Consider the following 25929-nt stretch of genomic DNA (forward strand, 5'->3'; position numbering starts at 1 on the left):
CATTGGGGATGTCCTAAAGCAGTTCCTCATGGGAGGGGACGCACTGTAGCGGGCACAAGAACTCTGTGTCCAAAGGAAGCATCCTGGGAGGCGGAAGTATCGAAGGCATAAAACCTTATGAACGTGTTCACTGAGGACCACGTAGCCGCCTTGCACAATTGTTCAAGGGTCGCACCACGACGGGCCGCCCAAGAAGGTCCAACCGACCGAGTAGAGTGGGCCTTTATGGTAACAGGAGCTGGAAGGCCAGCCTGTACATAAGCATGTGCAATCACCATTCTAATCCATCTGGCTAGGGTCTGCTTGTGAGCAGGCCAGCCACGTTTGTGAAAACCAAACAGAACAAAGAGAGATTCCGACTTCCTAATGGAGGTAGTTCTCTTCACGTAGATACGGAGAGCCCGTACCACATCCAAAGACCGCTCTTTGGAAGACAATTCAGGAGAGGCAAAGGCCGGAACCACAATCTCCTGATTAAGGTGGAAAGAAGACACCACCTTAGGTAAATACCCGGGACGTGTTCTAAGAACTGCCAGATCACGGTGAAAAATCAGATATGGTGACCTACAAGATAAATCACCCAAATCCGACACCCGTCTAGCAGAGGCAATAGCCAGCAGAAACAAAACCTTAAGAAAAAGCCACTTAAGGTTTGCAGATTCAAGGGGCTCAGACGGAGACTCTTGCAACGCCTCTAGAACCACCGACAAGTCCCAAGGAGCCACAGGCGGGACATAAGGAGATTGAATCCGCAACACACCCTGAGTGAACGTATGAATATCAGGTAAAGTCGCAATTTTTCTCTGGAACCAAACTGACAAGGCAGAAATATGAACCTTGATGGAGGCCAGACGAAGGCCCAAGTCCAGGCCCTGTTGTAGAAAGGCCAAAAGTTTGGCTGTACTAAACTTGTAAGCATCATGATTGTTAGATGCGCACAAAGCAAAGTAAAGGGCGCTACACATTTAACGATCCGCTGCCGAGCGACCCGGCGGCGAGGGGGTAGTGACGGAGGGAGTAAAGTTTCTTCACTCCCCCCGTCACCCGGCTCCATAGAAGTGCAGGCAAATATGGATGAGATCGTCCATATTGGCCTGCATGCACAGCCGACAGGGCACCAGCGATGAATGAGCGCAGGGCCGTGCATCGTTCATCGCTGGTGCCTCCATACTCAAAGATATGAACGGTATCTCGTTCATTAATGAAGGAGATCGTTCATATCTCTGACTATTATCGCCCAGTGTGTAGGGCTTATTAGAATTCCAGACCCTATGGTAAATCCGAGCAGAAGCCGGTTTCCGGGCCTTCAACATAGTTTGAATGACCGCCTCAGAAAAACCTTTGGCCCTCAAGACGGAAGCTTCAAGAGCCACGCCGCCAAAGCCAACCGGGCTAAATCCTGATATACACAGGGGCCCTGAACAAGGCGGTCTGGTTGTTGTGGAAGTAGAAGGGGACGATCCAACAAGAGGTCCTGTAGATCGGAGAACCAGTGCCGCCTGGGCCACGCTGGAGCGACCAGAAGTAGGTTTCCTCCTTCTTGCTTGAACTTCCGTATTACTCTGGGCAGGAGTGACACCGGAGGGAACACATACGGCTGCTGAAAGTTCCATGGAATTGCCAGAGCGTCCACGAACGCAGCTTGAGGATCCCTTGTCCTTGCTCCGAAGACCAGAACCTTGTGATTGTTTCGAGATGCCATCAGATCCACATCTGGAAGGCCCCACGTGTCCACGAGAAGTTGAAACACCTCCGGATGGAGGCTCCACGGTCTGACGACTGAGATAGTCCGCTTCCCAATTCAGAATGCCCGGAATGAACACTGCGGATATTGCCGGCAGATGGCGTTCTGCCCACTGAAGAATCCGTGATACTACCCTCATTGCCCTGCGGCTTTGAGTGCCGCCCTGATGATTGATGTACGCCACCGTGGTGGCGTTGTTCGACTGTACTTGAACAGGTCTATTCTGTATCAGATGCTGGGCCATTGTCAACGCATTGAACAGTGCCCGCAATTCCAGAATGTTTATCGGGAGTAGCAACTCCTCCGCGGTCCACCGACCCTGGAGAGAGTGTTGTTCCAACACCTGTCCCCAACCTCTCAGACTGGCATCCTTTATCAGCAGGACCCAGCTGGATGTCCAGAAGGGACGGCCCCTGCTCAATCGTTGGTCCTGAAGCCACCAGCTCAATGACTGGCGGACCTTCGGAGACAAGGAGATCATGTGAGATCTGATCCGGTGAGGCAGTCTGTCCCACTTGGACAGAATCAACTTCTGTAGAGGACGAGAATAGAATTGAGCATACTCCACCATGTCAAAAGCCGACACCATGAGACCTAGCACTTGCATCGCCGAATGAATCGACACTTGCGGACGAGATAGGAAGCATTGAATCCTGTCCTGAAGTTTCAGGACCATCTCCTGAGACAGGAACAACCGCTGGTTGTGAGTGTCCAATAACGCTCCCAGGTGTACCATGCTCCGAGCAGGAACCAGGGAGGATTTCTTCCAGTTGATCAGCCACCCGTGGGTTTCATGCACTGGACCGTCAGATCGAGATGACACAGGAGAAGTTCTGGGGAATTCGCCAGGATCAACAAATCGTCCAAATACGGTAGGATCCTGACCTCTTGACGGCGGAGTGTAGCCGTCATGACCGCCATAACTTTGGTGAAAACTCAGGGAGCCGTTGTTAAACCAAAGGGTAACGCCCGAAATTGGTAATGGAGGTTGACCACTGCAAACCTCAGATACTGCTGATGAGACACTGCAATAGGAATATGTTATGCACACCAGTGCCTGCAGGAATGTACTGGTGTCTGAACTGTTATGCACACCAGTGCCTGCAGGAATGTACTGGTGTTTGAACTGTTATGCACACCAGTGCCTGCAGGAATGTACTGGTGTCTGAACGGATAGGTATGCAAAACAAATGAACTCACAGACAGACTGGGGAATATGACATTACGTACACAGAAGGTGATAGGGTAACAAAATAAACACAAAGTGAACAGAGAAGCCCAGAGGCTAAGAAACTGGGTGTCTCCCTAGTATTAGTAATGCTCAGATGGAAAAAGCAAGATGTTGTGTTTTAATACGTAGAGAACCCGAAATGCTGTTGCTAAGGGCAACAGCAAAACCCTAAAGGGTTACCAACGGGTGTGGCAGTAAACTCCTTGGTCAGAGATGGAATGATAGACACAAGGAGAGTCTCCACAATCCTAATCCTCACTTGCAGTGCACAGGTTCAGCTTACTGCCACTAAACTGACCCCTGAACACCTTGCACAGTGAGACAGGATTTAGGCAGACAATTCTGAGAATACAGCCGCAAACTTGCTAAGTTCACAGAGTAGCAAAAGAACCCCAGCAAGTTAAACGACTGACTCCAGTCTTACTGCTAGGTCTGGATTGGCAGAGTGTAATACCAAATCCCCAGGCCTATTTGCAGTAAGCAACAACAAATACAAAGCTACACAGTACTGGCTAACTTTTAGGAACTGACTAACCAACAAAGATTCAGCAGCATCTGCTTAACCTGAGAAGAGGCCTTATATAGCAGGTGCTGTCCACGCCCCACTCAGACCTCACAGACTGTGAGCACAAAAACCAGCACCGGATCCCCTGCCGTGCACAGAGCCTGTAACCACTGCACAGCAAAAGACCCGAACCGGAGTATCAGCTGCGCTCAGGTTACTCCGCTAGCACTTGTCTCCCGGTTGCCATGACGACGTGGCAGCACAGGGCAGGAGACCCTAACAGTACCCCCCCTCTGACGAGGGGTCAAAGAACCCCTACCACCGGGTTTATCGGGGAACTGCGAGAAGAAAGAGCGTATCAGTCTGGGGGCATGAAGATCACAACTGCGCACCCACGACCGCTCCTCCGGGCCATACCCCTTCCAGTGCACCAAAAATGACAGCCGACCCCGAACCATCTTGGAGTCAAGAATCCTTTCAACAACAAACTCCCTCTGGCCACGTATCAGAAGAGGAGAAGGTCTTCCACTGGAAGAAGGATTACTAATCGCCCGTTTTAAAAGGGAACAATGAAATGTTTTATTGATACCCAAAGAACGGGGCAGATCTAACTGAAATGCCACCGGATTGATAACCCTGGTGATCTTATAAGGGCCGATGAACCGGGGGCCTAACTTATGAGATGGCTGTCTCAACTTCAAATTCTTGGTAGACAACCAGACGAAGTCTCCTAATTTGAAGCTGCAGGGTCTTTTCCGCTTATCAAAAACCCTTTTGGTCACTAATGACACAGACACAAGGGCTTTCTTCACTTTCCTCCAAATACCTCTAAGGACCGAAACCACAGAGGAACCACCAGGCGTGGAGTCCAGGGGGTCAAAAGAATTGGCCTTAGGATGATGCCCATACACACAAAGGAAGGGAGAGATCCCTGTAGCAGAGTGAGCCGCGTTGTTATAGGCAAACTCCGCCATGGACAGATGAGCAACCCAGTCAGTCTGACACTTGGAGACATAACACCTGAGGAACTGCTCCAAGGACTGGTTCACCCTTTCAGTCTGCCCATTAGACTGCGGATGGTAGCCTGACGACAAGCTGACAGAAATCTGGAGATCGGAACAAAATGCCCTCCAGAATTTGGCCACAAACTGGGATCCGCGGTCAGAGACCACATCAAGTGGCAACCCGTGGAGACGCACAACATGCAGCATAAATAATTCAGACAGGCGTCTGGCCGATGGCAGCCCAACCAGTGGAACGAAGTGCGCCATCTTCGAAAACCTGTCAACGACAACCCAGATGGCTGTCATCCCCGAGGATTTGGGCAAGTCCACCACAAAATCCATTGAAATGTGGGTCCATGGCTTAGATGGGATAGAGAGTGGATGTAATGGGCCAACAGGAACCCCTCTAGGAGTCTTATTTCGGGCACAGATGTCACATGCCCGAACCCACTGATCCACATCCTTAGCCACCGAGGGCCACCACACCGCCCTAGATAGCAACTCCCGAGTTCTGGCAATACCCGGGTGACCTGCCGACTTCTTGGCATGGAATTCCAGGAACACTCGCTGTCTTAACCTAGGAGGCACAAACAAAAGACCTACCGAAAGGTCTGGAGGAGCCTGCTCCTGTGCTCTAAGGACTAATGATAAGAGGTCCTGGGTAATGCCCACTTTAATACATGATGGGGACACAATGGGCAACGGCTCCTCGGTGGTCTCCTGGATTGGAGCAAAACTCCGCGAGAGCGCATCAGCCTTGATGTTTTTTGACCCAGGGCGATATGTTATCAAAAAATTAAAGCGAGCAAAAAACAAAGCCCATCATGCCTGCCTGGCATTGAGACGCTTCGCTGACTCTACATATGCCAGATTCTTATGGTCGGTGAGAATTGAGACCACAAACTTAGCCCCCTCAAGCCAGTGTCTCCACTCCTCGAGTGCATCCTTAATAGCCAACAATTCCCGGTTACCCACGTCATAATTCATCTCGGCAGGCGAAAATTTACGGGAAAAGTAAGCACAGGGATGAAGGCGATTATCAGACACTCCCATCTGAGAGAGCACTGCCCCAATACCCATCTCAGAGGCATCCACCTCCACCACAAAAGGACGCTCTGGATCTGGGTGTCGCAGCACCTTGGCCGATACAAATGCCATTTTGAGACGGGCAAAAGCCGCTTTAGCCTCACAAGACCAGTGAGCAACATCCGCCCCTTTCTTAGTGAGTGCCACCAAGGGCGCCACTATAGACGAAAATCCAGCGATAAATCGTCTATAAAAATTTGCAAAGCCCAGGAAACGCTGAAGCGCCTTCAAACTAGTGGGCTGCACCCAATCCAGGACTGCCTGTACCTTGGAACCCTCCATTTGGAAACCTTCTGGGGAGATAATATATCCTAGAAATGCGATTTGCTGAACTTCAAATTCGCACTTCTCCAGCTTCGCCCCAAGCTGGTGGTCTCTGAGTTTCTGGAGGACTAAGCGTACATGCTTCCGATGTTCCTCCAGGGAATGGGAGAAGATTAGGATGTCATCTAAGTATACAACTAAGAATCTATCCAAATATTCCCTGAGTACATCATTCATGAAATCCTGGAAGACTGCCGGGGCATTACAGAGCCCAAAAGGCATCACCAAATATTCATAATGCCCTGAGTGGGTATTAAAGGCAGTCTTCCATTCATCCCCCTCTCTTATTCGGATTAGATTGTACGCACCGCGTAGGTCAATCTTAGAAAAAATGGTGGCAGTACGAAGCTAGTCAAACAAGACTGAAATGAGAGGCAGTGGGTATGAGTCTTTAATCGTGATACGGTTCAATTCCCTGAAGTCGATGCAGGGTCGCAACGAACCGTCCTTTTTACCCACGAAGAAGAACCCCGACCCAACTGGAGACTGTGAAGGTCTGATAAATCCCTTAGCCAAGTTCTCCTGAATGTACTCGGCCATAGCCTGAGTCTCAGGACGTGACAGGGAGTACAACCTGCTCTTGGGAAGCTTAGCATTTGGCAACAAATCAATGGCACAGTCATAGGGGCGATGGGGAGGTAGTACCTCTGCAACTTTTTTGGAGAACACGTCCGCAAAATCTGCATAACACCCTGGCAATCCTGGCAAACTTAGCTGCGAGAGCCTGACTGGAAGGCTCAAGCAACTCCTGAAACAATCAGTACCCCAACTAAGAATCTCCCCAGAGACCCAGTCAAATTGAGGATTGTGGGCCCTTAACCAGGGTAACCCCAACACCAATGGGGCAAAAGTACAGACAGTCACATAAAAGGACAATTTTTCAGAGTGTGTGGCTCCAATAAACAAAGAAATCTGGCTAGTGCAAGAGGTAATTTTACCTTGGGATAATGGTTCCCCGTTTAACCCACAAATCTCAATTTCCGATGCCAAGGGTACTAAGGGAACAGAGTGTTTCAGGGCGAATTGGCGGTCCATAAAAACCCCGTCGGCCCCACTGTCCACAAAGGCCTCTGTCTTGACAGTTTGACCGAGGATCTTCAAGGTCACCGGAATGATAAAAGTCTTCTTGGGAAATTCTGACTTCTGGCCTGACAGGATATTTCCCATCACCCTCAGGCCCTGAAGTTTTCCGGCTTTTCTGGGCATGATACTACCACATGACCTTTATTCCCACAGTACAAACACAACCCCTGCTGTCTCCTCCGCGTCTTCTCACGCGAGGAGAGGCGGGTAGCCCCAATCTGCATAGGCTCCTTGGAAAATTCCTCAGAGTCTGAGGTTCCCTTGGGAAAGAAGGAAAACTCGGTCTCCCTTTCAAGCCTACGCTCTCTCAGCCGTCTATCCACCCGGATGGATAACTGCATGAGCTGATCCAAGCTATCAGGCAAGGGATATTGAACCAGTTGGTCTTTTATCTGGTTAGAAAGACCTCTTCGGTACTGGTGTCTCAGGGCTGGGTCATTCCACTGGGTATCATGGGCCAACCTCCGAAACTCCGTACAGTAAACCTCAACTGGCCTTCGCCCTTGCTTAAGGATCGAAATCTGAGCATCGGCTGAGGCCGTCTTGTCAGGGTCATCATACAGCATGCCCAGTGCCGTAAAAAAAGCATCAACACTTTTAAGCGACGGACAGTCAGGCTGCAACCCATATGCCCAGACCTGTGGGTCTCCTTGTAGCAAGGAAATCACTATGCCCACCCGCTGAATCTCCGACCCAGAAGACTGAGGCCTAAGCCGGAAGTATAGCTTGCAGCTCTCCTTGAAACAAAAGAACTGCGAGCGATCCCCAGAAAAACGATCCGGGAGATTTACTTTCGGCTCCTTAACCCCTGAAGGTGCTGCTGCTGCGGGAGCTCCGCCAGCGGCCAGGGAGGTGTGCATTTTAATGGACAAATCATTAAATTGTCGAGTCAGGACCTGCACCTGATCGACCACCTGTTGCAACGTATTTTGAGGGGTATGCTCCATATTCCCACAAAATTTCAACAGGAGTATTAGGCTGCTGAATATGTTATGCACACCAGTGCCTGCAGGAATGTACTGGTGTTTGAACTGTTATGCACACCAGTGCCTGCAGGAATGTACTGGTGTCTGAACGGATAGGGATGCAAAACAAATGAACTCACAGACAGACTGGGGAATATGACATTACGTACACAGAAGGTGATAGGGTAACAAAATAAACACAAAGTGAACAGAGAAGCCCAGAGGCTAAGAAACTGGGTGTCTCCCTAGTATTAGTAATGCTCAGATGGAAAAAGCAAGATGTTGTGTTTTAATACGTAGAGAACCCGAAATGCTGTTGCTAAGGGCAACAGCAAAACCCTAAAGGGTTACCAACGGGTGTGGCAGTAAACTCCTTGGTCAGAGATGGAATGATAGACACAAGGAGAGTCTCCACAATCCTAATCCTCACTTGCAGTGCACAGGTTCAGCTTACTGCCACTAAACTGACCCCTGAACACCTTGCACAGTGAGACAGGATTTAGGCAGGCAATTCTGAGAATACAGCCGCAAACTTGCTAAGTTCACAGAGTAGCAAAAGAACCCCAGCAAGTTAAACGACTGACTCCAGTCTTACTGCTAGGTCTGGATTGGCAGAGTGTAATACCAAATCCCCAGGCCTATTTGCAGTAAGCAACAACAAATACAAAGCTACACAGTACTGGCTAACTTTTAGGAACTGACTAACCAACAAAGATTCAGCAGCCTCTGCTTAACCTGAGAAGAGGCCTTATATAGCAGGTGCTGTCCACGCCCCACACAGACCTCACAGACTGTGAGCACAAAAACCAGCACCGGATCCCCTGCCGTGCACAGAGCCTGTAACCACTGCACAGCAAAAGACCCGAACCGGAGTATCAGCTGCGCTCAGGTTACTCCGCTAGCACTTGTCTCCCGGTTGCCATGACGACGTGGCAGCACAGGGCAGGAGACCCTAACAGAATATGTAGGTAGGCATCCTGTATGTCCAGGGAGACCATAAAGTCCCCAGGCTCCAAGGCTAGAACAATAGAGCGCAGAGTATCCAATACGAAATTTGGCGACCCGCATACGCTTGTGCAAGGACTTCAGATTGAGAATGGGCCGCGAGGACCCGTTCGGTTTCTGTACTAGGAACAGCGGTGAATAGTGCCCCTTGCCTCTCTGAGCCAGATGCACCTGTACCAACACTCCTGTGGTCAGGAGGGAATGTACCACCGAGTGCAAAGTGTTTGCTTTTGCCGGATCCAGAGGCACATCTGTCAGGCAAAATCGATGAGGGGGACGATTCTTGAAGGGTATGGCGTAACCTCGAGTGACGACTTCTCTTACCCAGGTATCTGAAGTGGTCTTTAACCATTCCTGGGCAAAACCTAGAAGTTGGCCCCCCATCCTGCTGGGATCCCCCAGAGGGAGGCCCGCCCGTCATGCGGCAGGCTTGTCAGTATTGGAAGCAGGCTGACAGGCAGCCCAGGCATGCTTCGGTCTGGGCTTTGCAGGTCTGAAAGCACGAGCTTGCTTTGGGTACGCCTGACCTTTTGCTTTACCTGGAGGATGAAAGGGCCGAGGGAAAGTACTTTTAGCCTTCTGTGCGGAAGGAGCCGTACTAGGTAGACAAGCTGTTTTAGCAGTAGCCAGATCAGTCACAATCTTATTGAGGTCTTCTCCAAAGAGAATGGCTCCCTTGAAAGGAAGCACCTCCAGGGTTTTCTTGGAATCCATATCCACCAACCAGGATCTCAACCAAAGGATACGTCTGGCCAAGACAGACGTAGTAGCAGCCTTGGCCGCCAGCACCCCGGCATCGGAGGCCGCCTCCTTAAGGTACAGAGAAGCCATGGTAATATATGAGAGACATTGTCGAGCATGCTCAGATGCGTTGGAAGTCACTTCCGCCTCAAGCTCCTGAGCCCACGCCTCAACAGCTTCGGCAGCCCATGTCGCTGCAATGGTTGGCCTATGCACAGACCCCGTTAGGGTGTAAATCGCTTTCAAACAACCCTCCACACGTCTATGCGTCGGTTCCTTCAGAGAGGTGACGGTAGTTACTGGCTGAGCAGAGGAAACTACCATGCACGCCACATGAGAATCTACAGGAGGAGGAGTTTCCCAATTCTTACATATCTCCGCAGAGAGAGGATAGCGAGCTAACAGTCTCCTATTTGGTGTGAATTTTGTCCCCGGATTTTCCCAGGATTCCTGACATATGTCAACCAGATGTTCAGAATGAGGTAAAACTTGTTTAACCACCTTCTTATGTTTAAACCTATCCGGCTTTTTAGAGACAGCCTCAGGCTCAGGATCATCAGACACCTAAAGAATGAACCTAATTGCCTTAATAAAATCCGGGACATCCACCAATGATTTCCCTTCCCCATCAGAAACATCCGAGTCAGTGTCTGTGGGATCAGTATATGCACCATCCTCCTCAGAGTACATGTCTGGGATAGCAGTGGATTGGGAGGAGGTAATGGCCCGTTTAGAAGATGACTTAGTCTTAGGCGGGTGAGAGTGACACTTAGATTTAATCAATGACCGGTTCAAATGCTGTAACTGAGTGGAGATTTGATCTGCCCATGGCGGATTAATAGCAGGGACCATAAACTGCTGCAGTGGCACAGGTGGTCCCACAAGGGGCGTCAATTTAGTTACAAGCGTGTTTAACAGCGTGGAAAAGGTAGCCCAAGGTGGGTCCTGTGATGCCCCCGGTGCTACAGACCCACTGGGAGGTAAGGAACCCCCTGAACCTGAACTCGCAGCTGCCATATTTTCCTCCAACGCGTCTGCGGCATCACCACCACGCAATGTGGGAGAAGCCCCAGCTCCGTTGCCACGTGTAGCTGACATACTAATGTGCACAATATCAGGCAACCTTGTACAAGTCTTAGCAGCGATATACCTAGCAAGAACACCCAGTGAAGTGTGACTATGACAGCACAAACTGGGAATCCAAGATATATACAGGGTGACTATAGATCACAAGTAAAAATACACAGCAAGTATATCTTGTGAAACAAATCCTATATCATATAGAAAAAAACTGATACACTTAGCCCCCTCAGGTATAGGAATATAGGAGTAGCACGCTGAGTGAAATACCCAATAAGGCAGCCACGCAGCAGCTATATGCACACACACACACACACACACACACACACACACACACACACACACACACACACACATAGTCACAGGTGTACCATGCAGAAATTATGTACCATAAAACTGCACTGGACTAGCAATACAAGTAATACTCAGTATGGCTATATGTGTCAACAATAGATATAACAAAGCACAGTAGAACCTGGATGTATATCACAGGGTGTTTGTACCACACAACCCTGAATGTATGCACTATTTCTTAACTAACACTGTCCCAGTGACAGGTAGAATACTTAGGTGTCCTGTAATATGCACAGCGCTGGCGATCAGGCGGCTTTACAGAGGAGGATTTGCCCCAGCAGTCCCAGGAACAGCTCAGCTCCGTTTGTGATGGCTGCTGACAGGGAGTGAGGGAGAGAAATGCAGCTCCAGGGCGGGAACATTTACAGAAATGGCGCCCTGGGGCTGGGGAGGGGCTACAGGTTACACCTGCTCTCCCTGCTGGACTCCCCACCGGGTGCTGCGGGCTTTGAAAACGGGGTTATTTGAGTAAAGACCACCAGACCCGTGCCCTTTTAATGTCCCTGGTGGCTAGTAGAGCGGCTGCCCAATAACAGTGTCCACGCCAGCACACGCGCGGCCCACCTCCCACAGCCGCGCTGGATCGCGGTAAAGTGTAGACAAAGAGACCCCATACCTCCCCTGTACCTGCGGCCACGCGATCCAGGAGGACAGCGGTGTGTGTGTGACTGACGCTGGAAAGAACCGGAGCCTCCGCTGCAGTTACCCGGCAACCAGGGCGCGGGAGTATACAGTGCCGCTGGGGGTGATGGAGCTGCAGTCAGAAAAGTCTATGCGACTTTACACGCTGCAGCCCTGAAGTCTTGTAGAAGTATTCTTCTGGCTTTTTCTTCAAAAAAAGCTATCAATAGGCTGCAAAAGGCAGCCCTCCTGTTAAGTGCCTGCTTACTGCATGGCACCAACTTACAAACTGAGCTCCTGTGCACGGAGGCGGGTTATAGAGGAGGCAGCACTGTGCATCTTGGGAACAGTCAAAGCTTTGAGCCTGTTGGTGCATCGGATTAAGATCCTACTCTACACCCCGATGTGAATCCTTGTGGAGCCCAGTGTACCCCGCAGCAGAAATCACAATGCAAAGTTATAAATAGAGCAGAAATGATTGCAGCATTACTCACCAATAAAGGTACAGGGTCTGATTCAGAAGTGGATGCAGAAGCTGCCGTGACTGCAACTTATTGGCAGTCTCCTGTCTGCGGCTTTATGCAAATACTGCTACAAAGTCCTTCCTATTTGTACATCCTTGTGTCCGAATGTGCAAGGAGGCACCCTCTGTCAGCGTCTGTAGATGCTGAAATAGCGATTGGTGCATGTTAAATGCACCATCGGTTGCACCATTGAAACTTGCACCAGCCCTATGGCAGGTGCAGTTTTTTCGTACGAGTATGGCCTCTTTCACCGGTACACCCAACGACACCCCCATAACACAGACCACCTCCGTGCTGTGCTAAGACACCTCCCAGTACCCATCCAGGAATGCCCATCATCTCCTAGACATTTCTAGCACCGTGCATCTTGACTGCAACAGCGCCTTTGTGCGTACACTATGTGTAACAAGTTATTGGGGATTTTCATGCACATGCAGTAAAAATACATTGCTTAGCTACGTGAACATTGGCACTGCGTGCAGCTGTGACTCAGGCCTACTGTTTCCATACTGCACTCCCTCCATGCCTCACTCCTGCAGTCTCCCTTCCTAGCCAAGGACCCAGCACCATCATTACACCCTCTATATCCCTTCCTTACAAATTAAACTTACCTCAACGCTACAGCAACCCTGATAATCTCATTCACATCTCTCCCACAAACTCCTACCCCCTATCCTGTGCCCTCTGGGATGACAGATCTGTTTGTAACAAACTGGCCCCTACTCATGACCTTTTCATTTCCAACTCAAAAATCCAAAGGCTAAATATAGTAAAAAGGGTACTATAATGGAAACTACTGAGGAGGAAAGGTATTTAGGAGTCACTATTTCAAGCGACTTAAAGGCAGGAAAGCAATGCAACAAAGCAATGAAAAAGACAAGGCAGATGCTTGGTTGCATAGGGAGAGGAATCAGTACCAGGAAAAAAGAAGTAATAATGCTACTGTATAGGTCATTGGTGCGGCCTCATCTGAAATACTGTGTCCAGTTCTGGAGACCATATCTCCAGAAGGATATAAATACATTAGAGAGTGTACAAAGAAGGGCAACTAAAATGGTGCATGGCCTACATCACAAAACTTACCCGGAAAGGCTAAAAGATCTTATCATGTATAGTATGGAGGAGAGAAGGGAAAGGAGAGACATGATAGAAACTTTCAAATATACCAAAGGTTTTAACAAAGTTCAGGAGGGAAACATTCTTCAAAGGAAGAGAAGTATTAGAACTCGAGGACATACACTGAAACTGGAGGGAGGCAGGGTCAGGGGAAATTTAAGGAAAAATTACTTCACAGAAAGGGTAGTGGATAAGTGGAATAGCCTCCCATCAGAGGTGGTAGAGGCTAAGACTGTAGAGCAATTTAAACATGCTTGGGATAGGCATATGAATATCCTTACAAAGAATTAAGGTTCAAAAAGGGTTGAGATTACCTAAAGGATAAAAAAAAAGGAGCAGACTAGATGGGCCAAGTGGTTTTTATCTGCCGTCAAATTCTATGTTTCTAACTCCCTGCATCTCCTGGCCATTACAGAAACCTGGATTGCTCCCTATGACACCACTTCTCCTGCTTCTCTATCTGCTGGGGGGCTCACATTCTCACACACACCCCGTCCCGGGGATGCCATGGTGGTGGTGTTGTTGTCCTTTTACCCTCTAGCTACACATACCAACTTATACCTCCAGAACCATCCCTTACATTCTCTACATTTGAGGTCCATGCGATACGCCTCTACCAACCTACTCATCTTTGAGTTGCTGTCATCTACCGTCCACCTGACACTTCCTCCATATTCCTCGACTACTTTGCTTCCTGGCTACCTCACTTCCTCTCTTCTGACATTCCCTCAATTATCCTAGGTGATTTCAACATCCCTATCAATAACCCCACAACATCACCTGCCTCTAAACTTAACCTCACCTCTTCACTTGGTCTCTCCCAGTGGACCACCTCACCTTCCCATGTGAACGGGAGCTCACTGGATCTGGTTTTCACTCACCGCTGCAATATTTCTGATTTCTCCAATTCCCCTTTTCCCCTCTCTGACCACCACCTGCTCTCTTTCAACTTTTCTATCTCCGCTTCCCCATCTCTCCCTCCTAAGGCTACCGTCACTAAGCATATCATTGAGGCTATTAACACCTCATCCCTATCCTCCCTATTCGACTCATTTCTCTCTCCTATTCTCTCTCTCTCATGCCCTGAACAAGACACATCTCTCTATACAATGCATCTCTTACTTCTGCTCTTGACTCTGTCGCTCCACCAACCACTATTCACCATTGCAGATCAACACCTCAACCTTGGCACACCAAATGCACCAGATATCTTCAAAAATGCTCACGTACTGCCGAGCAACAGTGGAGGAAATCACGCTCTAGGACAGACTACCTCCATTTTAAATTTATGTTCTCATCCTTCAGTGCTGCCCTTTCCCTTGCTAAACAATCATACTTCAAAATTCTCATGTGTATCCAGTCTTCCAACCCCCAGCGCCTCTACGTCACTGTGAACTCCCTCCTCTGCCCACTACCACCTACTCTCCCATCCTCATTGTCTACTCTTGACTTTGCCTCTTATTTTACATCCAAGATTGACTCCATTCTTTAGGACATCACATCCCACCAGACCAGCAACCACCCATCCCCTTTCCTCTCAACAACTCTGACATCTTTCTCCCATGTATCTGGTGAGGAAGTCATGGCCCTCATCAACCCCCACCTCCCCACTTGACCCTATCCCCTCCTACCTCCTCCGCTACCTCTCTCCTTCTGCCTGTTCCCATCTTGCCCACCTTCTCAATCTCTCCCTCTCATCAGGCACTGTCCCCTTTGCCTTTAAGCATGCTCTTCTCTACCCTAGTCTTAAAGAACCTACCCTTGATCCAAACACCCTCTCCAACTATCGGCCCATCTCTCTCCTCCCTTTTGCCTCCAAACTCCTTGAGCATATGGTCTATTACCGCCACACTGCCTTTTTTTCCTCCCATTCACTGCTTGACCGATTCCATTCTGATTTCCGCTCTCTCCACTCCACTGAAACCGCCCTCACAAAAGTCTGCAATGACCTCCATGCAGCCAAATCTAAGGGTCACTACTCTCTGCTTATTCTTCTTGACCTCTCTGCTGCTTTTGACACTGTGGACCACCCTCTCCTTCTGCAAATCCTTCACTCTCTTGGTCTGCATGATACTGCCCTCTCCTGGCTGTCCTCTTACCTCTCTGATAGTTCCTTCTCTGTCTCCTCTCATGACGCTACCCCCCCCCCCCCCCCCCACCCACTTTCACAAACTCAGAACTGGAATCACTTTATTGCCAAGTATATCAGTGCACAATACACAAGGAATTTGTTTCAGATAGCCACCGCTCTCAGATAGTGGGGGTCATTTAGCACAGCTACGATCATTCACACTGACATACGGGGGGACGCCCAGCACAGGGCTAGTCCGCCCCGCATGTCAGTGCGGCCCGCCCCCCACAGAAGTGCAAAGGCACTGCACAGCGACGATGCCTTTGCACTTCAAGAGTAGCTCCCGTCCAGCGCAGATTTAGCGTCCTGGCCAGGAGCTACTCGTCGCTCCCCGGCCCCCAGAGGCGATCGCTAGGCAAGGATGGCTGGCATGCACCGGCGTGCATGCGCAGTTCCGACCCGATCGCTGCACTGTGAGAAACTGCAGCGAGCGATCGGGTCGGAATGACCCCCCAGTATACATACATAACAAGACCAAACACACATGAGGAAGAGCAGCATGATAGGTACGTAGATACATGTGCCAGGTTGAATTGCAAATGGAATGGGCTAGGCGCCCACCGAATTTATTAGGATAGTTGCTTGGGGGGAAAAAATATTTCTGTGTCTGTCAATTCTCACCAGTTACAAGCTGTAATGCCTCCCTGACGGCAGCCTTCTGAACATGTCGTGAGCGGGGTGGGAGTGATCACCGATGATCCTTTCCGCCTGCTTAGTAACCCTTGCCGGATATATATCTTCAATAGCTGGGAGATTTGGTGTCTGTTGGTGTCCCCCAAGGTTCTGTTCTTGGTCCTCTCCTTTTCTCTCTATATACGTCCTCTTTAGGTGAACTAATTAGTTCTTTTAACTTCCAATATCACCTCTATGCTGATGACACTCAAATCTACCTTTCCTTCGCTGATCTCTACCCGGCTCTCCTCACTCGTACCTCCAACTGTCTCTCTGCTGTCTCTTCCTGGATGTCTCAGCGCTTTTTTAAACTCAACATGTCCAAGATTAAGCTGATCATCTTCCCACCCTCCCGCACAACCTCACCTCCCACAATCTCATTCTCCATTGATGGCACGACTATCTCCTCTAGCCCCCAAGTACGCTGTCTTATCGTAACCCTTGACTCCTCCCTCTCCTTCAAACCACACATTCAGCACCTCTCACAAACCTGTAATTTTCATCTCAAAAACATTTCCAGGATCAGACCCTTTCTCACCCAGGATGCCACCAAGATCATTATCCACTCACTGATTATTTCCAGATTGGATTACTGTAATCTCCTCCTAACATGCCTTCCTGACAATTACCTCCCTCCACTCCAATCTATCCTCAATGCTGCAGCCCGGCTCATCTTCCTCACCAAACGCACTACATCCACCTCCCCTCTCCTACAAGCTCTTCACTGGCTTCCCTTCCCTTTCAGAATCTAATTCAAACTTCTCACACTCACTTACAAAGCACTCACCTACTCCTCTCCCACTTACATCTCTGACCTTATCTCTCTTTACTCTCCCACCCGTCCTCTTCGCTCTGCCAATGCACACCAACTCTCCTGTCTTCTGATTACTTCCTACCAATCCTATCTCCAAGATTTTTCACATGTTGCTCCCTTACTCTGGAATTCTCTACCTTCCCCCCTCAGACTCTCCACCTCTCTACAGAACTTCAAACGGGCTCTTAAGACCCACTTCTTTACCAAACCCAGCCAAATCTCATCCTAACCCTCTGTTCCATGCTCAGTCTACCCCATCTGTGTCAGCCCTGCGTGTCTACCTTTCCCCTTTAGAATGTAAGCTCTCACGCATAGGGCCTTCTTCCCTCATGTGCTTATCCTCTTCTTACTTTAATAATCCTCAACTGCCCAAATCCTGCAGTTTTTCGGCCACCTTGATACTAATCTCAGTGTCGTCTACTGATGTAGTTATGCTTAGTTACCCTGTACTTGTCCTATATTGTCTTCAACTGTAAGTCACTGTTTTCCTGTTTTATGTGCATATGTACTCTGTAATTGGGCGCTGCGGAACCCTTGTGGTGCCATATAAATAAAGGATAATAATAATATGTGTAGCTGTGATGTGCAGTGTCTTGCGCCAAAGAATATGTTCTAATGTCTATTCCAATTGTACAGTGTCACTAACAGTCAATGGCAATCCAATGCAAAATATAATAGCAAAGAATATAATGAAACGCGTTTCAAAACCCTATGGGCCTGATTCTGAGTCACAGACACTGTCGATGTTGGACACAGTGGGACAATGTTTTTCCTCTGCACATGCATCCAAGTTGCACCCCGCATGCTTCCCAATTGTCAGCGCACAGAGTCATAGCACTGATTCAGACGCACAATCTTTGAAATGTATTTTAAATGCATTGGTTGTTCCTGGTAGTGACTGGAAGGTGGCTATTCAGATACAGAGATGTTGCATCCTATGGTAGTGTCTCGGCGTGCAGACGAAAGTGATCCATACTCAGGAGGAGATGTACTAAGCAGTGAAAAGAGTAGAAAAGTGAGCCAGTGTAGAGGTTGCCCATGGCAACCAATCAGCATTGAAGTTACATTTATAATTTGCATACTATAAAATTATACAGAGCAGCTGATTGGTTGCAATTGGCAACTTCTCCACTGGTTCACTCCTCCACTCTATTCACTGCTTAATACATCTCCCTCTCAGACTCTTAATAGTGTAAATTGGAGGCCATACTCAGATGGAGATTCTGCACCTAATATAGGGCTGGTGGAAGTTTCGATGGTGCAACCGATAGTGGCATCTAAAGACGCACAGAGCATGATTGCCATGTCTGAAGATGCTGAAAGTGGGAAAGGCGCTGTAGCTGCATTACCATGAAGCTGTAGACACGACTGCGGCAAAGACACACATGCAACCGCCACTGCATCTGACTCAAGAATCAACCCCTATATGGTTGGCTAAATTGCACCAATTGTATCTTGTTAGCTACATCTCGGACGTTTATCAAAAATATCTGTGTTTATAGAGCTAAAATAAAAATATTTACAATTAAACTACTATAAAACCATACCCATACTGATATGCCTTTTTGCTTGTTATACAGACTTGTGATAGACCTAGGAAGTTTAACTTTTATAGACTAGCTACAACTATCAATGCACCACGTACTGCTATAGCTCTCATAAATGAAGAACTCAGAGAAGTAAGAGATGGTATGATACAAAATAGAGTAGCCATTGATTACCTGTTACTTAAAGCAGGAAGTGGTTGTGAGCAATTTAAAGGAATGTGTTGTTTTAACATCTCAGATAATTATAATCCCATTGAACAAAAGGTTAAGTTGTTGCAGGATATACAAGAACATATGACCCAATCGGCTGATTGGGACCCCTTCGGATAGATGGGAGCCGGAATTTCAAAATGGCTTTACCACATACTACACTATGTTATGATAATAATACTTATAATTTTTATAATTTATGTAACAATCAAATGCCTGCCTATTCTTGGACGATCGTGTGGGAAAGTACTCACACGGCCTGAAAGGAAGCCAAGAACCAAGCTTATGGTAATGACTCCCGTTACCTACACTGCAGTAGCCCACGCATAGTGAATCAGTAGTTTATTACACATAGTCAGATTATCAGAAATATACCCTAATAGGTGCTTATACACTCATGCATCATATATGTACACTTAGTAAGAAGGAACCTCGACCTATAGCCAGGTTGAAGAAGACAAGAATACAGCCTGTCGCTACCTCTTTCATTTCTCTTATCTGTCCAAGTTTTCTGGAGGGTTGAGACTTTTCGCATCGATACTCAATGGACTCGTGCCAGCGATCGCATCCAGAGAACGGATTTTCCTTTTCCTATCTCACATCTCACATCACATTCATTTGAAAATTAATTTGAACATGATGAATATTTGATTTACTATATGTTGTGTTTAGAGATTAAACAAAAGACAGGAATGATGGAGAAAAAATCTAATATACATCTGTATTGCCTCAGAAATTGTGCTTTCAAACTTATAGTTAGATATCTGTAACTGACACTTTAATTCCCATAATGGTCAGTCTTTCTTACAGTGGAATTTTCTGTCAACCTTTATCCTAGCTTGTGACTAAGAGCATACGTGTCTAAATAGAGACCCTTGTACTTAGATAACCAGAACTTAATGACACTTTATGGGGTTTGATAAATAAATATCAGATGAACCTTCGGCTCTGAAAAGAACACCATGACATATGAACAGGAATAACCTCTTTGCTGATAAAGCTTATTGAGAGACTCTATTGGTGTGAATAGGAGATCCAAGACTCATGGAACCAGTCTGCCATCTTCAGGAAAAGATCAGCCATTACATCTAGCCCAGCTGACCATATTTGAGATTTCCTCTTGGTGACCATCAACCAATGCATGATCCCCTTGTTATCTGAATACACGCCCCATTGATTAATCAGTTATGAATTATTGTATAATTATGCACTATATATGTAAGCCCGAAATCCCCTGAAGGGACGGGCATCATTGATGAAGTCTGTCTTGGGTCACGTTTCTCTGCGCAGAAAATATGGGCATGACCTCTTCTTTGATAATAAATTCTATATGCTGAATATTATCACAATGGAGACTCCCTAATTCTTTTAAAATAATTAGGCATTAACAACCTGTTTTATTGTTACTTACGTTTATAATAAGCAAACTGCAAGTAGTGATACATGGTGGCGACAAATTTCTGAACAAAATATCCCCCGACATTGGGAGTCAGGCTAGACTCACACTCCACTTTACATTCAAGGGCATCAGCAAGATGATCTGAAAGGAAAAAACAATATGGAGAAGGTTACGCTGAGATAAATTGGAAGATGATGCTTGAAGTGGTTTTATACACAGTGGAAGAAACATGCTGTACAGTCCATGGCCCAGGGGCCTACAAATGAAGATGTTGGTGAATAGCCCCCACGAATCATAGGCCAGTGGGTACTCTGCTGCCATTATAGCTTTCTCCTCAGTCAAGTTAATATGTCATAACGAAACAGCACTAGTCAGACACTTAAGGGGCAGATGTATTAAGCCTGGAGAAGGGATAAATAAGTTATAACGCAGTAATAAGTGCAAGGTGCACCATAATGCTCCTGTCATTTTTCAAATCCGTAATGATTGGCTGGTGCGTTATCACCTTGCGTTTATCACTTCTTTATCCCTTCTCCAGGTTAATACATCTGCCCCATAGATTGCTGTATCAGTACTTTCAGCCAGTAGCATACGTCACATTTCTGCTGCTATCACATATTCTCCATAACAATAGTTATGTTGCTGTTGAAAGATATTTTGTATTTATGGAATGTCCTAATTCGCTGATGTATTGGCTAAAATCTAGAGTAGCTTCTTACACTTGTACATTGTTATACAATAGTCCTTACACCCTAACCACTAAACCAACCCTAAAAATCTAACCCTAAAGGGAAAAACTGGATGGGCCATTAAGTTCTTACCTGCCGTCAAATTCTGTTTCTATGTTACCCTTTATGTAATACTAGCTAGATCAGTGTATCCCAAATTCGGTCTTCAAGGAACAATAACAGTCCATGTTTTAAGGATATCCATGCTTACGAACAGGTGACTTAATAAGTACCTCAGTCAGTTTAATTATACCATCTGTACACAAACATAAATATCCTTAAAACCTGGACTGTTCGTGCTCCTTGAAGACTGTGTTTGGGAAACCGTGATTTAGATCATACAGTACACTGCAAAGCAACCGCATACCCAGTGGTCACACTTACACGCTAATGGTACTACACTTGGCTGGTTTTTTTTTTATTGTTTCACATATGGGAGTACCATGTTTTTATTCAACACAAAAATAAATGTTATCATTTGAAAAATAAATTATCTGCTATAATGTCCCATTAATCTCTTGAAAAATAGTACAGTGCCACGGATGTGATTTACAGAACAACTCTTATCTACAGGCCAGGATTTCAGGAAATACAAAATGCCTTTACTTAGCAGCTAATTGTTTGATTGTCCATCAATGTATGAATCCCTGATTCTCTAAATAGAATATATAATTGTGGCCTTTTCTTACCTGCAACTGCTGGGTAGAAGTCTTTGAACTCCCTCATTTCATAGACTCCCTCACAGCCAGTCAGACAGCTGTTGTATGCTTTGTAATAAAGTGGTAAAGCCTGCTCCATTTCCTCGATGCTGAGTCTGAAGTCTCCAGCATTGTAAGATTTTACGGCTTTCACAAATATTCCCTGTAGAGAGTTAGGACTTCTGTTAACTATGAGGCTACTAAAAGATGCTGACAGACCCAAAGAAGGTGAGATGAACCTAGTGTTCTATTACACTATTGCCCAATACAAATGGTCTAATCTACAGGATCTGAGTCGCATAGTAGGCTTGGATGGGATCATTAGCATCCACCAGTGAACCCAATTAAAATCCAAATTTAGGGCTGAAAATCATATATTTTATGCACATTTTTTTATGCTAAATGCATTATGCAAAACTTACAACATCTGCATATTTTGCAGTCTTTTCAGATAAGAAAATACATGTAATATTCTGATATATTAAAATATTCTACTGGGGAAGTGCTTCCAAATTGTTCAAATAAAAATAGGTTCACTCATGTGAATATTCGGATATGACCTACCCTACACCTATTTCCACTTATACTGCTCATATGGATGCATTGGGAGTCTGAATTATAGGAAAAGATTCAAAGTGCACTACAGATATGTAAGACACTTTCAGACATGAATTTGCAGAGTCTAGCAAGCCAGCAAATTCTCGGGTCTCTGTTCTATGACCCTGGTCTGAAGCAGTGTGTGTACCCAGGACTTAGGGGGTCATTCCGAATTGATTGCTCGCTGCCATTTTTCGCAGCATAGCGATCAGGCTAAAAACCGGCTGTTCTGCGCATGCGTATGTGCCGCAGGGCGCACGCGCCAAGTTATTTCACACAAAACTAAGCAATTTTACACAGGGGCGAGCGACGCTTTTCAGTCGCTCTGCTGATTGGTGTGTGAATGACAGGAAGTGGGTGTTTCTGGGCGAAAACTGACCGTTTTCAGGGAGTGTGCTAAAAAACGCAGGCGTGACAGGTAAAAACGCAGGAGTGGCTGGGGAAACGGGGGAGTGGCTGGCCGAACGCAGGGCGTGTTTGTGACGTCAAAGCAGGAACTAAACGGACTGAGGTGATCGCAATCTAGGAGTAGGTCTGGAGCTGCTCAGAAACTGCAGGAAAAGATTTTCGAGCAGTTCTGCTAATCTTTCGTTCGCTATTCTGCTATGCTAAGATACACTCCCAGAGGGCGGCAGCCTAGCGTTTGCAATGCTGCTAAAAGCAGCTAGCGAGCGATCAACTCAGAATGACCCCCTTAGTCTTGGGTTGTTTCCTTTCACACATGCAAAAATCCCGGGTTAATACGCGTTCACGTACAAAAATCCAGGATATAGCTGCATATGTGAAAGGGGTATAAGGAATATATTCAATTAGAGTCGGATCCATTCTGACATGCATTTGTTGGAATGGATCCGACAACCCCTATTCAATCTCATCTCAATTTGACTTTTAAAAAGTCGAATTGAGATGAGGGACCCAGAGGAGGAGGGGGGGGAGGAGCAGCGGGGAGAGCCGCAGGCAGACGGAGGAGAGCAGCGTTACAGTAGCGCTGCAGGAGGATGTCACACAGCTGCCCGACCTCACGGCAGTGTCCACCCGGCTCCAGCAAGCGTGACCTCACTTGCTGGAGCCGGGTGGACGCTGCCGTGAGCGGCGTGGCTGTGAGACATCCTGCTGCAGTACTATGCTGTAGCGCTTCTCTGCCCTGTATGCCCGCAGCTCTGCCCCGTCTACCCGCGGCTCCCCCCTTCTCTCCTCCTCTGGGTCCCACATCTCAGTCCGACATTTTTTTATGTCAGACTGAGATGGTCGAAAAGGGGGCCACGTTTCCGACACGAGCACGTGGATCGGCAGCTATTCCGCCGATCAACGTGCTTTTCGACAAGTCGAATTCCTCGACTTGTTGAATATACTAAATAGGTTGGAACCCCATCCAACCAAAAAAAAAGTCGAAAACTGACGTCTTTTCGGCAGACGGCAGCTTTCGACGTCAACTGAATATAGCCCTAAGTGGGGAAAATAGGGTTTTTGTTATATAATCTAGCAAACAACTGAGACAATTTGGCTGTAAACCAAGCTGTAGAGGGGTTTTGTATAGACTACCATGCCTCATGAAGACAACATGCACTTGAGTCAAAAGTTAATAGATATCTATATTTGCAAGGTCTGGGATTGCCTTCCACAAACATGTCCATCTCTCACAGCTGTGGCTCACTCAGTCCAATTGGCTAAAAATGTCTGGAGACTCTGTTACCTCTCTGGTACCCCAATGTCCCTGAGACAACCACTAAATAATGTGAGGGTTATATGACTGGTTATCTTTCTGCTGCTCCCAATGCCATATCTGCATTTTAAATTGGTGTTCTATCACCCACATTCTATTTGCAGGTACATACTGATGGCATGTTATCTGTGATATCACAGGGGTAACCTATTTAACAAAAGCATTTTCCTTCCACCTTGCATAGATTGGTTTTAATTTCAGTGATTTATAGTCTCCTTATTAGTTTTCTAATTTATACCTTACTGAATTTACCTTATACTGACATGGTCCTACTCTGTCTGTATTGTTGACCCTGGACTGTCTTTGCTCCTTAAGCCTACCACGACCTAAGACTGTCCCCAAAGTTATTATTTATCCTAATGCCCTTGTACACAGTACCCGCTTTTCTGACTCTCGTGGGCTGTGCCTTGTTGGTAGCCCGACAATGTGGCCAGCGTTCCATTGAAAGTACATCTACAGGATGAGAATGTCTCAGATGCACTGCAAGGTGCTCTCTTCATATACAGTTAGTGAATGTATTCCAAAATCCTGTAACTTTTTAATACACTGTACATCTTGTTAATACACTGTATCTCTCAACATGATTAGATTGTCTTCTCTTCACCTCAATGCTTCAGGGAAACATAAATGGCAACCAAGCAGCATATACTTACCAGATTAATTACCTGCAAAACAACTTACCTCAAATGGTTTAGCCTCCAGATCTATAAGAAATTCATCAACGTCCAGCAAGGTTTTGTAGTAATTCATATATCGCACAGTCATCTCATGGTCGGGGTTCTTCTGCAAATATGTGTGGGCTGCAGACACTGCCTTTTCCAATGCATTGGTCTAGAAAACATGGTAGGACTCAAACGAGTTACTTTCAGTTTGTGATGGCCTATACGAGCGTTTGAGATCTTTGACCTACAGAGTTCTCCGGAAAGGTTGGATTCCCCACACCGGACAAAAATGTGCAATTATGTATTTGAGAGTTCCTGGCCACAAGTTTTAAAACATAAGCTTAAAATGTGAAACTCCTTAAACGCTAGTACTGTAGTCAACCCATAAGATATGACAGGCTGACAAAGGCGAACAGTTGTCCTCTTAGTTTATAGTCATATCAGCTGTCAAGTGCTGCCCAACCTCAGTAAGTTATTGTACTAAAAATGTATTTTATTTTTGCAAGTTAACTATGACAAAGTTTTGTAAAACCCCAGCTTCTGATCATGTTTACTGGCAAGACAGGCTAGTAAAAGCATTGTCCTTTTAAATATTGGGCATAAACATGATCAGAATCGCCAGGTTTTACAACTCGAGGCTTCATAAATAAATCCCAGACTGCAGCGCACTTCAGGGCAATTCAGCTGCAAATACTCCTACGTTACGTGCACATTCAGTCCAAATGCACAGCTGTATGTTTGTCATCATTAATAATAATAATAATAATAATAATTTTATTTATATAGCGCTCTTTCTCCAACAGGACTCAAGGCGCTTTACAGATATCAAAAACATTGCACATAATACAGAGGATTTGAGTAATACAACAATAGATAAGCCACACAGACATAAAAGAAAACCTTAAGCACACAGAAAGCATAATGCAGGATTGGTGTAGGCATTTTGGGTAATAACTTCCAAGGGTTGTGTATTCCACCCTCACAAGGTACCAAGTGCGGCAGCCATCTTGGGCGCTCAGCGTAGGATTACCCAGGGTGGAATAGTCCACCCCTAGAAGAGATGACACAAAATGGGGGTGATTTCAGAGTCCTACAGTTCAGAGTAGGGTTCCATCAAAACCATCAGGCCTATGTATTTTTCATCTTATCCACAAGTGTACCATATGGGGCAGCCATGTTGGGCGCACTTTGAAGGTTACACTGTGGGCGGTGAGCCATACAAGGGCCAAGTTCATATATGGGAAAACTGACGCTTATGTAGTAGTATGATGTACCGTGCATGTAGGGCACAATGGCAAGGTGTGCAATCAGTGGAGGTAAACATTACAAGAAAAACACATGGTGGGGTGGAAGCGAGGAATGGGA

At 46.8% G+C, this 25929-nt stretch overlaps 1 protein-coding gene across 1 annotated transcript in view; it reads right to left on the reverse strand.

Annotated features, from left to right (window-relative positions):
- P3H4 (prolyl 3-hydroxylase family member 4 (inactive)) overlaps positions 1-25929 on the reverse strand; it is a 73749-nt gene that overhangs the window by 26035 nt on the left and 21785 nt on the right. Inside the window, exons 2-4 of the mRNA XM_063959838.1 lie at positions 24584-24733; positions 21574-21745; positions 20169-20297 (exon numbers count right to left, since the gene is read on the reverse strand). Of these exons, the coding sequence (XP_063815908.1) occupies positions 20169-20297; positions 21574-21745; positions 24584-24733 (451 nt within the window). The remainder of the gene's footprint in view (positions 1-20168; positions 20298-21573; positions 21746-24583; positions 24734-25929) is intronic.

This window comes from Pseudophryne corroboree, chromosome 3 (genome assembly GCF_028390025.1).
Source record: "Pseudophryne corroboree isolate aPseCor3 chromosome 3, aPseCor3.hap2, whole genome shotgun sequence".
NCBI lineage: Eukaryota > Metazoa > Chordata > Amphibia > Anura > Myobatrachidae > Pseudophryne > Pseudophryne corroboree.